At 36.0% G+C, this 15,220-nt stretch overlaps 1 protein-coding gene across 50 annotated transcripts in view; it reads left to right on the forward strand.

Annotated features, from left to right (window-relative positions):
- Positions 1–15,220, forward strand: part of MBNL1 (muscleblind like splicing regulator 1) — a 222,522-nt gene that overhangs the window by 85,470 nt on the left and 121,832 nt on the right. For 5 of the 50 annotated variants that reach the window (XM_074031284.1, XM_005546141.4, XM_045385111.2 and 2 more), the window contains exon 2: positions 4,298–4,417. The exons of 42 other annotated variants lie outside the window; for them this stretch is intronic. In XM_074031284.1, the coding sequence (XP_073887385.1) occupies positions 4,412–4,417 (6 nt within the window). In that variant the 5' untranslated portion in view covers positions 4,298–4,411. Of the gene's footprint in view, positions 1–4,297; positions 4,418–7,279; positions 7,835–15,220 lie in introns of all 50 variants that reach the window. 3 more of the 50 variants (XM_074031289.1, XM_005546146.4, XM_065539415.1) reach the window with 1 other exon arrangement.

Genomic DNA, 15,220 nt, shown 5'->3' on the forward strand with positions numbered 1-15,220 from the left:
AATTAAACTTTATTGTAGGTATGTATAAAAAATATAAATAGTATATTTAGGGGTTACTTGTTACTGTCCATGGTTTCAGGCATCCTCTGGGGGGTCTTGGTATGTATTCCCCATAGATAAGGAGTATCTACTGTATACAGTCAGGTAAGCCATTCCCATTGATTTTATTACAAATGCAATGCTTCCATGGCTCACTTACACATAAGTTGCTGGGGCAACTTCTGACTCTTGCAGAAAATAACCATTTTACATGAACACCAAATACTAATAAAAAATAATCTTTTTCTCCTTTTCTCTCTCTTCCCTCCCGTCTCCCTCTCTCCTTCCCTGTTTTACTCCCTCGCTCCCTCGTTCCTGCTCTTCTGCTCTTTTCATACTCACACAGACACTGCTTCGCCTACACACACACACACACACACACACACACACCCACACCCACCCACACACCCACCCTACCCCTGGGCATAACTGAATAGGAAATGTTTATTTTCCAAACTAGAGAAAAAAACCTTATCTCAAACACTGAAAGTCCTTCCTTTTCCTGGTTTGGAAACACTAAGTCATACTGAGTCAGTTGTAGATTTTCTTCAGCCAGTTTTATTTAAAGCGTAAAGTTGTGAGGACAAAATGACTCAGGAATTTGTAATGTACCATTAGAGCTTTTCACTTTTAGGATACTAGTTCATATTCAGATGACTTAGTATTAAAGATTGATGAGTTGTTTACTTTCTAGAAGAACCTGAGGAGCTCACTGTAACTTCACTTATTTTGACCTAAGTATGGCCTAGAGTTTATGCTTATTAATTCATTTATTTCTAGGTAAAGCCATGTTCAAGGAATTAAATAAAAGGAAATAGACCCAGTAAAAGTTGATGAATAAGAAGCTGTTACCTTATCCATTTACTTATATTACTTCAAATGTTACTGAGTAATTGATTGATTGAGACAGTTTTTGTTCTATTGCCCAGACTAGAGTGCAGTGGCATGATCTCAGCAACCTCTGCCTCCTGAGTTCAAGCGATTCTTCAGTCTCAGCCTCCCAAGTAGCTAGGATTACAGGCTCCCCACTACCACACCCAGCTAATTTTTGTATTTTTAGTAGAGACAGGTTTCATTATATTGGCCAGGCTGGTGTCAAACTCTTGACCTCAAGTGATCCACCCGCCTCGGCCTCCCAAAGTGCTGGGATTATAGGCATGAGCCACCACTCCCGGCCTTGATAGCTCTTTAAAAATGAAGTTTGTTAAAATGATCAGAAACTTATATGCAGTTGATTGCATTGCCATTGACATCAGCAAGAAATAAAAACTATAGATATAGTGGTTAAGTTAAGCAGTCAGAATCTATATGTCTATATCTATCTATATTTATTTAGATGACTGGATAAAAGAGTTATGATTCCTCCTAGTCTATCACGTGATAATACCAAGGTCAGAAAAATCATTTGTTATGATCTATCTTATGTAAAAGCCTATGGAGTTACTTTATTTTCCTCACTCATAAGATGACAAAATGTGCTTTCTAGAATTTTTGAATAATTTTTGCTTAAATTCAGTGTTGGAGACTGAAACAAATTTAAAGCTGTTGTTAGCAAAAGAGTAAATCAAGCTTATGTAAGTGCAGTATATAACATGATACCCAAGAAATTCTGCACAAAAGGTAGTTGTCTAGAAATTAGGTACAGAGTTGTCATCTTCCTTCTATGGTAACTTGTGATTATAAAAATAATCGAAGGTAAATAAACTGTAAATGACACATCACCTCAAGCTATGCCACATGGGTACCTAAATAAGTTCTTTTTAGTAAATGCCACCAAATGGCTACATTTCTTACAGCTTATGGCTAAATTCTGACAGAGGGGAGGTGCCTTCACCATAAGAGTATTTTCTCTCTGAAGTTTTCATGGTTGTGTGTGTGTGTGTGTGTGTGTGTGTGTGCGCGTGCGCTAGTTTATATTAGGTTAGATTTTTTTAAAAGCTGAAGATAGCCAAAATTATCCCAGAGAGTTAGACTTGCTGCCAAACTAAAGAAATAGCTTGGTTTCAGTATTCTTCTGGCTTCTCAGTCTTAATGTTTGGGGACCTAAGTGCTCGATTTGAGCTGTCTGAAATTACCCAGATGGCCCACTTTGGGTCCTCAAGAGCTAATTGAAGGAAGTCATTTCAGCTGCTGAATAATCACGGCAGTACCTTCCTCCAGTGTTGGTTTCAGCCCACACCTTGCAGATGATCGTTGTCTTTCTGAAGCTCTCTCTAAACTCATTGTCTGGACCCTACATGTAGCTAAATTAATTTGCCAAGGATGGGAATGAAATATAAATATTATTGGCAGCAGTGGTAATCCCCCAAAACAGAATGACAGATACTGTGATGGTAATAATGTTACTGCCCTCTTAATGCCTCCAAAGATAAGATACACTTGAAAAATATGAAAACTGAATTTTCCTTGACTTGAAAATCTGAGAATCACATAAAATGTTTGTTAATTTCTTAAGCTAGTAAATATCATTAAGAGAAATGGACACATAAAAGATAAGTATGTGTACATATTTGTACACAATTAGGTTTTTGAAAAAAGACAGGGATATCAGATGCTTCTGCCACCAGGGTTCTGGCCAGCCACAACATTTCCTACTCTCTTTTTTGAAGAGTTGTAACACTTCATCAGTTTTCAAGCAGCAGTAGAGAGTGGGCATGAAACCACAATTTTAGGAACTGCATTCTCTGGGTCCACATTTCATCTTGGCTACCCCGTAGTTATATAACTTTTGGCAACTTAACATTATATGCCTCAGATTTATCATATATACCCTATTACATCGGAGTGTATCTACCTTGTTAGGTTATTGTGACTCTTAAATAAGTTAATACATGTAAATAATTTGTGGAATTTCAGGGCACACAATGTTACCTTACCATTGATGTTATTTGCTGTTATTAAATCTTAATTTTATGTAAGCATTTTAAAATGTCTGTCTTGTTAACAAATGTGCAATATACAAATAAACGAAAATAAAAATCAGTGGTGGAGTTTTAATGAAATAATTTAGAGCTCCAGCTCTAGAACAGTATACTCTTGATTCAAATCACTGTGACCTTGAAGAAGTTATGTAACCTTACTAAGCCTCAGTTTCCTTGTTTCCAAAATGGGAGCAGTACTAATATCTAATCCTTGGAGGGTTTGTGAAAATTAAATGCGGTAACACATATAAAGCCCAGAGAACAGTGCTTGGCACTTAATGGGTTTACAGTATGTGTTAGCTATTGTTTTATTCATTCTGTCATAATGAAGTGAACACTGTGATGCAGTACTTACATATTAGAAACATTATACTTAGAATCTGCCTATATAGGGTTTTTAGTTTTGCTAATGAGGAGTGTTACTCTCTGCTGTGTAGAGAACACATGCTTTGGTGTTTATAATTTTTCTCTAATAGGTAAATGATTAAGAAAAGAATAAGCTGTTTTTTTACTTACCCTATTTTGAGATATACAGAAAAAACCTGTAGATGGCTTTTCATATCTACAGGATTTTAGCTGTGGATAAATCAGTTAGGTAAATGCATTGTTAATGTTGGAACTTGCTTACCTCTGTTGTTCAGCCACAGTGTAGCCACTGGTTAAGTTGAACGCCACTAGAAAGAAAAGCAAATAATCAAAAACATCAAAATGGAAATGAAACATGAAGCAAGGAAGTCATTGCTGCTTCTGTAAAATAAGTGTCTGAGACCTATATTTTCCCATCAGTTTGGAGTATTGTAGATTATGACAGCATTAGGATTTTCACTAAAATTGTTTCTGTGCCAAGATGGCAGATAGAATATTATGAAAGAAATGACCAAAATTGCATATGACATTTATTTTATATGGTAACATTCTTTCTTTCATTAACAGGAAATTTCAGGGCAATTATTTGCTTATTGGGAGTGAGGAGGATGAATGAAAATTTAAAAAGGGTTCATCAAGGCTTCCTTATAATGAAGTAAACTTTTAAAAGCATATTTTTCCATAGAATTAGAAACTTGGAATTTCATAGTAACAGTGTATTCATCACCTTGTTTGGGGAGCAGATTATCAGTATGATCACAGGAAAACACCTGTTTTGACACTCTGAAAAAGGTGCAAACATACAGGCAAACTCTCTGTAGGTGTAGAGTAAATAAGAATGCTTTGGCTAGCATCCTGCAAGGAGGTGGGTCTAAATGGTCTGCTCCAGCTTCTGCTGCTGCTGCTGCTGCTAATATTGCTGGGAAGGAAAAGTGGCTGACCTGGCATATCCATTACTCTTGGTGCTGCAGCAGTCAATCAGGAAATGTTGTTTAAGGGGAACCTTCTGGATCCTTTTCATGGCACCATGGCAAGAAGAAGCTGTATCTTATCTATGGAAGATAAAGCATGGAGTTGGCTAATGGATGCTGGTGAGTGAATAAGGCAATTGGGGAGGCAGTTTACTAAGATACCATTTGGGTAGTCCTGCTCACTCAAGGCCTGAGATGACTTATCCAGGGGAAATGGCCTCTGGTATTCTGTACATTAGAAACTGTTTTAGAGCGGAACTGTGGTTTTCACATTAGCAATCTGATCTGTGATCCTGTATATGTTCCGTCAAGTTCTCATTTATTCTGTGCTTCACTACTTGAAATACTAATCCTGAAGTTTGTTCAATACTTCAGTAGATGGAGCATAGTTTCCCATGTAACTTCTTAGTCACTGATCTCTACTCTTGATTTTTACTTGCCCCAAAGTGATTTTTTAAAAATAACTTTGTAGTATATGAAAGCAGTTATTCCTCCTTTCAGTTCTAAATGAGAACCTTTTTTTTCACAACAGTAGATTATAGAATTTTAAATTCTTTCCTTTTATGATTTATATCAGACACAAACGTGTCAATAGTTTACTTTTGTCTTTCATGAAGAAATTGGAAGAAATAAGAATTTTAAGTTAATCAGAGATGTAGGTCAAATTTTCTTAGAATTATTATTCTGTGGTTAATAGGTATCCCATTAAAAACTGTAAAAGCTATGTTTGGGAACTTACAGTGGCATAGTAAAGTTCTGACAAGTAATAGGGGAACAGACTTATTTAACTGCAACTTTTAACAGATTTGTTTGACCAATCCCCTCTCCCCAACTCTTCTTTTTTCATGAAGAGAGCTTTTCCACATGTGGCACTACCAGCCAGTAAGTATTTATCAAGCACCTACTATGTTGCTTATGTTGCTAGGCAAACTGGCTACTGGAAATAAAATTGTGAGCACATTCGTCAAAAATTTCTCCCCTTGTGATGCTTAACAACAGTTATGAAAATATTTGTTTAGATGATCTGATCTTATGTAAGATGCTTTAATAACAGCATAGTTTTTATTAAAAATGTAATCTAAAGAGCTTCATAAATGAATAATCCTGCTACAGTTTCTGATGGACAATGTTTATTTGTCTTCTACTTTTTGGGGGATTTGTTTCATTTTTGTTGTTTAGATTGTTAAAAACTGGTTTTCACGAATGGGATTAAGAACATAGGTGCAGCATACAAACTGCAATTGATTTTAAATTTTTTATTTAAAGTCAAATTATTACCTTTAAAAAACGGTCAGCCTCCATTTGGATTCTGCCATAGAGGCTTACACTATCTTTCTGAATTCACATCTATCACATTGACATGATTGTATTTTTTAAAAATTAAGTTTAGTTTAAGCCAAAATCTAAACTTAGGCACTGTCTATAAGATGAAAAAGTATTTTTAAAGGAAAATTTAGATTCCTCATTCTCTTATAAAATCCCAGCTCCCTCAAATTTAAAATACTAACTGCTTAGGCGGTACTTAACATGTCGTAAGGTGGGAGTTACTTCATTTTATAACAATGTCTAACTCTTAGTGACTTATCAGACATAAGTAAACCTTGCACAAGCAAGAGTAGCTTTTATTTCGTGTGTCACTTAGAATATATATTTTGCAGGTGAGGGGAGAAATCAATTTTTCCCAACACAGGATAGTTTGAACCATTTTTCTCAAAGTTAAATAGACTACTATTACTATTTTAGTTACCTTAGAACTAAATACCTTGGAATAGAAGAAATTAGATACCTGAAGTCAAGATTATTACACACACATAACTGCTTTTAGGCAGTAACTTTTCTTATTAACTAATTACAAGTATAAAGTCCATGGTTAATTTACTTTGAGTCTAGAAAAAATGAGAGTTCCTAAATGATCTTGACCGTTTTCATTTTCATTTCATACATATTAAGAATTGTTAAAGTCCTGTCAGAGTTTATACTGAACCTCTGACTTGATTTTATCCAGCTTATCAAAGCAAAATTGTCTTAGTAACACTCTTTTGTAGGTGTTTTTTGGGCTCCTAAAGAGTTCTCCAAGGCTTGTGAGTAGTTGAAGAGCTGTGAATGGTGGTTAACAAGCTATTAGCATCTCCTTGAAAAGCATAACATTATGAAGCAGAGATTCAGGAGAATCTTAGACAGTGAGTAGTCTATCTGACAATGCATCAAAACTAAATTAGTCGGCCAAGCATGGTGGCTCACGCCTGTAATGCCAGCACTTTGGGAGGCCAAGGCGGGCAGGTCACTTGAGGTGAAGAGTTCGAGACCAGCCTGGCCAGCATGGTGAAAGCCTGTCTGTACTAAAAATACAAAAATTAGATAGGTGTAGTGGTGCATGCCTGTAGTCCCAGCTACTTGGGAGGCTGAGCCAGAAGAATTGCTCAAACATGGGAGGTGGAGGTTGCAGTGCGCCGAGATTGCACCACTGCACTCCAGCCTGGGCGACAGAGTGAGATTCCATCCAAAAAAAAAAAGAAAAGAAACACCAACTAAATTAGTTATATTTTCTGTCCTTCCTCTTTATCCTTTTTCTTTTTCCATCTTTTGCTCTTTTCATCTCTGCACTGCTTATCTACTTGCCTCTTCTTTGTATTCTTCTCTTATCTCATTGAATTTCTTCAGTCTGCCTCATCTGATCATAATAGAAAGTGATGAGTTTGAGAAAATGTGTATTGTACTTACTAAAAACAAGTTTAATTATTTATCAATTTAAATAATCAGTTGTTTAACCTTCTCTCTGTCTTTCCATTTTCTCCCCTAATTCCCAATAATGTTGCCTTTTAATTTCTGCTGCCTTGTGGATCAGCACCCTGATTTTTTTTTTTGTATTTGTAGATTAAATATTGTGAAGACAAGATATAAGAATTTTATGTCACTTATTAGATTTTTAACCATAAATGCCACAGGCATGCTATAATATGTATTCCTTACTTTTCTTTTTAGAACTAAATCTCCATACCCACCTCCTCCGTGTTTTGGCTTATGTATGGGATGCTAGAATGGCCTATCTCCATGTATTTTGTTGCATTTCTCCATTGCTTCTTGTGTTCTGGCGGGAATCTTGGTGATTCTTTTCAAGCACTACCTGAGCTCTGTGCCATTTGTTCCTCTTCTCCCAGGGTCTTGTGCTGCGTGGTCATGTCTCCACTTCGTCAGCCCTGTCCATTGACAGAACCTTGGGTTCTGTGATGGCTGCCTCTAAACCTTTGTGAGAGCGGGGAACATTCCTCCCCCTGCTGCTACAGCTGAGCACCGTGCTGGGTACCATGTTGCCCTCTACACTTGCTTTCAGTTGTTAAGGCTTCCCAAGCTTTGGCTGTGGCTCAGTGATCCTGCTGTCAAAACCCTGAAACTTTCCTAGCCTGGACACTCAGTGGTAGCAGCAGGTGTTGGGATTTCTCCAAGCCCCTAAGACTCTGGGAGGAAGAGAATGGCCGTTTGACATAGACCTCAGGAGTTTTCAAAGCACCAAGAAACCTCTCCAGAAGATATGTAAAGGTAAGATTCTGATTTCTCTAGGAAGCCGTTCTAGAAGCTAAAAACAAAACAAAACCCTGTAGCTATGGATTTAATGTAAGCTAGTAGTTAAAGAATGTCCTTGGGGAACTCTGTGTTTGATAGAACCAAAATATGAGTCTTAGATTAGGGAACTACTCATTGAAAACTCTTATAGGAATTTTGTGTGAGATTCACGTTAGTTTTGTTTATATTAAATCCGGCATGGAACAGATTTTTAAATATTCCTTTTTTTTTTTTTTTTTGGACACTGTGAAGCACTTTTTCTCTTTCACAATCTTCATTGTATATCTAGTAAGAGAAATCTTGTTGATAATTAAAATGGTTAAAGATAAAATAGAAATTATTTTTTCAAATACTGATGTTTTATTTACCTCTGTGTTAATATTTAAAACCAAAAACATTAAATGAATATATCTTCAAGTTCTTCAAGCTGAAATTCCTAAATCCATAATTAATTCAAAAGGAATTAGAAGAGCAGTTCAGATTTTAGTTGGTAGTGCTAGGGATGCGTTATTGTCCTTTGTCAAAAGTTACTGCTTAGTATTCTAAATACAGTGATTTCTGGTAAGGCTTTATTTTTAGATTTTAAAGGGAAAACAATTAAAATTAAGAAAACTTTTTGGGAAAAAAAATTCTCTACATATGGATATAAATAACCTGGATGAAGGATACTTGTGGAAAGGTGGTGGGGTGTATGTGTATGACAGGTAGGGGAGAGAGATCAGCAGCATCTTAAGTGAACAACACAAAACACCTCTTCAGTGTTATGAGTTTTGTGGCAGCTGTTATTTAGTGCCCCCTTCCTTTTTTTTTTCCCTTGCCTCTATTTTCAGGCAGTAATCTGTGAAGTGATATTAAGGCACTTCTTCTAATATGAGATCATTGTTGGCCTTACTGTCAGTTCAGGTCTTTTTTTTTTTTCACCCCTTTGTTTTCTTTTCAATATTAACTTAATTTCTTAAATGATGTCCCCTTGTTGAAATTAAGACTATTAGCTTACTACCACATTGAAACCCTTTAATTTCAATGACCAAAAATGCAACTTAATTTTTAAAAATGAAGGAAAATGTTTACTAATAGCTGAACAAAATGAAAAATATCAATCTTTGATAGTGTTTACTGAGGATGCTTTTTATTTATAGTAAACTTTATTTTTATTGATATTTCATTTAACCTAATTTCAGAGTAGCTCTGTGCTGTAAGATGAGCAGGAACAGATACCCTAAATCTCAAAGAGCTTTTTCTTTCGTGTTTTTCTTCTGAGTAGGGCATGAGGTTTCAAATTCCCCGGTGTTGACATTTATTATTTTATACCTTGAGATTTTACCTACAGATACAGAAAGAGGAGATACGGCTGGGCATGGTTGCTCATCCCTGTAGTCTCAGCAGTTTGGGACGTCTAGATGGAAGGATTGCTTGAGGTCAGGAGTTTAAGACCAGCTTGGGTAATAGAGCAAGACACTGTCTCTTCAAAAATAAAGAAACCAACAACAATAACAACAACAACAACAACAAAAAACTGGGCATGGTGGCAGGCACCTGTAGTCCTAGTTACTCAGAAGACTCAGGCAGAAGTATTGCTTGAGCCTAGGAGGTCCAGGCTGCAGGCACCACTACACCCCAGCCTGGGCAATAGAGTGAGACCCTGTCTCAAAAATAAAAAGAGGAGATAATATCAACATGCAAAAACTGAACAATGGGAATCTCTTGTGGTGTATACTTGCCACCTCTATAAGATTGTAATGATGATGACTGAGTTTTTTTCCTGCCAAGTTCAGTTCCCTTTTTTTTTTTTAATGTAAGTAAAATATCAGACTATGTGAAATTTTACACTTATTTCTCAGAATATATTAAAAATAGTGGCGGTCGGGAGCTTTTTAATTCTTTATGAGTCCAAGCTGAGACATAGTTACAACTGACAGGATCTGTTCACTATACATACTTCCACGTTTGGAAATTATCAGCAGTCACCTGCAACTAAACCCACAAGCATAAATGTTCTAGAGTGATAGGATCTTATTCGCATAATGCCTAGCAAGATCCCAGATGTAAACGGGAAAACTCAAATGTTCCTTTGGATTCTGTGACAGCTGAGAAGCATCCAGGCCTGCTAACTCACAGAAGAAGAATACAGCAGAAGGGGACTGGACAGAACCTACTTTTGTATAGCCACTGATCACACCTAAAGCAGCGTGCTGCATAGACAAAGCCAAGCCAGTAAAAAGGCACCTGTGGGCAGGGGTCCTTCTGAATTGTTCTCTTCTAATTCTCTCCAGACCGGAGACTGCAGCAGGCCTGCACCTATACCACTTTCCTGAAGGTCTGGATGAATTGATGAGGGGACACAAACTGTAGGATGCTTGTTTTTTAAAATGAAAAGATGTTTAACAAAGCATTTTATTCACACATGAAAACATTCAAGTTTATTCCCTCTAGAATTCAAAGTATAACTAAATGAAATGTTTTGAAGTGCATTAAAATGGGTAATTCTTTCATATGTAAAAACAGAAAAGTAAAATTTTTATGCTTTTATTAACATAGTGAGTTTATAATTTTTTTACAAATGTGTGGCACAGTCTCAAGCTAGTAGTTAGCATTATTTGCAAGTTTGTCTATAGAGTGCATTTTTTCTTTTCTATTTCTAGAACTCTTAAATTCCCTTGGGACAAGAAATGAAATGAATGTAAGAATGTAAATTAAGAATTCTCTTTCTTGAAAGTTCAATTTTAAAAAAATAGTTTAAGTACTTTTGGAGTGGGAATTTAGAACACTATTTCACAAAGAGTATGAAGTACTTAATCACTGAAAGTCTTAGAAGTGAGTGTTAATTCTCAAAATAAGGTCTCAGTCCCAATCGTATTTTCTATGGGAATTTCTGCCATCACTCTCTTCATAAGACTAGTACTGCTCAATTCCCGTTTTTTCTCTCTCCCTTCTATTCTATTCTGTTCTTGGAGAGCATGGGAGCTGTCCATACCAGTAGGCAATGAGGAGAATATTATAATTGAGATTGAGTATGTCAAATATAAGCCTTTTATGATATAATTATTTCTTTTGTTGTAATAAATTTCTCAGCCTCATTAGGCATATCCATACATACATATTTTCTACATATCCATGTAGAAAATAAATTTAAAAATAAGGTATATACCGAGCACCTTAAAGAGATGACAAATATAGGGATGAGCTCAGATAGTGACGTTTTTGATACTTTAAGGGAGTTTTTCACTTCAAAAACAAAATATTCCTGTTTATTATTTTTAGGTGGAAAGAAAAGATCACTGAATCAGAATTATTCAAAAATAAAATGATCTCTTTAGTTAATTTAGTAATGTATGGATTACCTATTACCTTCAGTGCCATTACAATGATTATTTTATTTGTTCTTCACAAAAACACCTTGAGGTAGTTAGCATTATTTCACCTTTACAAATGAGGAAACTGATACCAAGAGAAACTGAATAATCAACCCAAGGCCTCACAGCTGGACACAGGATTCAAACTCAGGAAGTGTGGCTCCAGAGTCCATCCATCCTTAGACGTCCTTGTTAGTTGTAAATCTGACAGTGAGTGCCAGTTCCCAAATCAGTCCTAACCCTTTTCATAGCTGGTACCAGCAAGGGGATTCTGTCTGCACCTCCTCCCAACTCAATTTTGGGTTGCCATTCACTGGCTGGCTAATTGACCTATCCTCTCTCAGCGATAATCCCACCCTGTCTAAAATATGAATAATATTATCTCCTTCTCAGGGTTTTTATGAAGATTTAATTTTATGAGACAGAGTATGCCAAGCACTTAGCACAATGGCTAGCATATACAAAATAGCCAATAAATTGTTTACGTTATTATGTAATGTTCCCAGGGTCACACAACTAGAAAAAGATTGAGTCAGAATTCAGGCCCAACTTTGTCTTACTGGAAAACTAAACAAAACTAAAACACACGTGCGCGCGCACGCAGACACACACACACACACACACACACACACACACACACACTTTCCACAAATAGGACCTATAAAGCAAAACTCATGCTCTTTCTGGTTTGTAACACTACCTGTCAACTCTAACCATACCTTTTATGATGAGTAAATAAGGATGTCATGTATGCTGAAGGGATATGTAGCATAGTTTAGTGGTTTAGGGCAAACTTTCAAATTGAGGCTTCCAGTGTGTGACAGTAGGCAAGTTAACCCCTCTAAGATTCGTTAACTACACATATTAAACTAAAAACAGTATCAGTTGTATTATCATGGATAATAAATATTAATACAATTAAAGAGCTGCAATAACTGTTAGCTTTTAGCAATTGATAGAGATATTAATGTTTCTTTAAAAATATATTCACAAAATTGGGATGCATACTTAATGAAATCATAAACATGTAAATAAAGTCTTAGAGATGGATAGAATCTTAGTAGATGATCTTCCATTTTTGAACAGTCTATATGCTTTCCCTGTCAAATCCATTTAACCTCTGTGAAAGGTCAGTGGAGAAAGGGGAAGGAGGCATCAGAGATCAGGACTGACCCAAATATGGAGTGGTTGTACCTTCAGAGATGTGGGCAAATTTTCTCACTCTTGGCTTGATGTCAGTGACTAGCATTGGAACACCAGATGGTGAAAATAATCCCTGTTAAGCAGATGATGGGATTATCAATCTTATGTTCTTTCTCTTTTGAAGCAGAACCCAAACCAACAGTTGGGACTCCAGTCCTGAAAAGAGAGAGAGTTGCCTGGACTGAGTTGAATGCCAGGGTTTAACCTTGAATGCTAGTCACAGCAGGGACTTCTTGAATTCTTGGAACTCAAGTGTCTGGCCTCCTTTACTAGTTCTGAACTTCTTGAGGATGAGGATGTGTATCATAATATTTATTTGCAACTCTAGAACAGTGTCTGGGAAATAGTGGGCACCCAATGCATGTTTGACAATTAAGTAAGAGCATAAGATCCAGAAATGGTACAGAAAATCTTGTTTAAGGATTCCATGCCATCAAAGGGATTAGAAAATGAGTCTGCAGTGCAGAAAGCATAGGATGTCCTGGGGTTGGGGGAGCGGGGGTGCCATGGAGCTGAGGGTGCATAACCTTTGTAATGACAGGTTTAGGAACTCGGTAAACTGAAACTGTCAGTGTAGCCTATTCAATAAATGTAGGAATAAAGTATTCCTAATTGCTTAAAAAATGTTGTAAGCAGGTGACATATTTAAAGAATTGAAAGCCATTGGAATCCATTTATATTAACTTTTTCATACAGTGAAAAATAATATTTCTGGTACTAGAAACTCAATTTGGTACCAGAGACTTGAGGAAAAATGTATTTATAAATGTGTCATTGATATATTCCCTTATAAATAAATTATTAAAATAGGGTTTTATGTTTATATTATAAAATTATAATTTGTATGAACGTTAAGAACTTACATGGATGATGTGGGAAGTAACAGTGGAAGTGTAAAACATGACATTTTTTGGGGGGTGATTGGTATAACTTTGAGGTTTGTTTTTTAACTATAATGTGTTACTACTTGTTTGATATATTTTTCCCAGAAATATGGTGAAAACATCTTTCAGTCAGAATCTAAGTTAAAAAACATAAAACATAGTAAAGAAGTAACTATGCTTGGTCTATTAAGACAACAAAAGAAACCACAAAGCACAAACTCATACTTTTTTCAGACCATAACACTACCTCTCAGCCCTAACAGTGCCTTCTCTGATAAATAAATCAGGATGCCATGCATACTAATGGGAGATGTAGCAGAGTTGAGTGGTTGCCACAAAGGTGATTTTAGGTAGTCCTAACAGGTATTGCAGTGATTTCATGTGGTATGTTAAAAGCCAGACACGTTAGTACCTTGTGTTAAAACCCTGGATATTGTGCGCTGGCACCTGAAGGAAAGTTGTTTAGAAAATTTAAACTGAGAATAAAACTCAAACCAAGTGTTTCCGTGAACATTTGTGTCTTCTTAATTTGAAAAAGGCCATGTATTACACCGTGCTCCTGTCAGTGTGGAACTTTCTGGTTTCTCAAGAACAGTCTCTTAAATCAAGCACTAAGTTACTATTACCCATTTAAACATTTTTGCTTTAAAAAACATACATTGTTGTGAGAGTAAAATATTAAATGTAGAGAGAAATTATCGCTTACACGTGTACCTTATTTTGTAGAATATAGAGTCCATTTGTGCTATTTTTATTTTCAGATGTGCCTGTAGAGTGGCTGCTTTTGCTGTTCTTCTCTTCCCGCTCTCCGTATACACAGATGTACACACAGATGGAAAGGCACACAAAGGCATACAGACACCCATGCTTTTGCTTTTACTGTAAAAGAGTCATACTAGAGTACAAATTACATGGCATTAATTCTCTATTAATTCTCTTACTTCTTCGCTTTCGAGGCTATGTATGCCTGAATTTTATCTAGGTATAGCATACCATTTGGGCATGAAAACATTGTTTTACTTCACTTACCTTGGGAGTACTTTCTTTTTTTCCCTAATTTCCTAATGCCTGTTTTTAATTTATTTTGGCAATTCACTATGGGAGTTTTAATTAGGTAGTACGTTTGGGATACTATTGAAGCAGTATGTATTAACTACCAAAAGTTAAACTCACTGTAAAACCGTTTACACATGAAATAACTTAGATACCTTGAGTACCGCTTTTCTTTTCCCTGCCCTTATCCCGGATGTGTCCTTGGCAGTTTAATCTGCTTTATTTTACCCCTTTAAAAGCATAAGATGGAATGGCTCAAATAAAATCAGTGGGCTTTCTCCCTGAGGAGACTTTTTGTCATCAGAAATAAAAGTGTCAACACCAAAAGGGAAAATGTTATAAATAAAGTGAGTGGTGTTTGGTAATCATCACCATTTTTGATTTCCTATGTGGAAATAGGATTTTGATATATGCATTTTTTAAAGCATCTTGCAATTTAAAAAATTACACATGGAACAAACCAAATACATATTTTTAAAATACTGTTTTTATTTAGAGAGATAGCTGTGTAAACTGCTCTGTGTGTGTATGTGTAAAACATTGATAATACATTAGACATAATTTGCAGAAACTACTAATTTTCACATCATTTCCAAGTAGAACTGCAAAGGTACAGTACTGGGTTAGCTTTATGGTTAAAAGCATTGGCCCTAGAGCCAGATAACATGGGCTCAAACCCTAGTTCTGCCATTTACTCGTTGTGTTACCTTGGGTAGGTTACTTGACCTTTCTAAGCTTCAGATTTCTAATCTTTATTTAATGAGTTTTAATAATAGAATAATAGGATTGCTTTGAGGATCAAATAAGTTAATAAACCACTTAGAACAGTGTTGAATAGGCTGGATTTTTGTTTGTTTGTTGCTATTCTT

Source organism: Macaca fascicularis, chromosome 2, assembly GCF_037993035.2.
Source record: "Macaca fascicularis isolate 582-1 chromosome 2, T2T-MFA8v1.1".
Taxonomy (NCBI): Eukaryota; Metazoa; Chordata; class Mammalia; order Primates; family Cercopithecidae; genus Macaca; species Macaca fascicularis.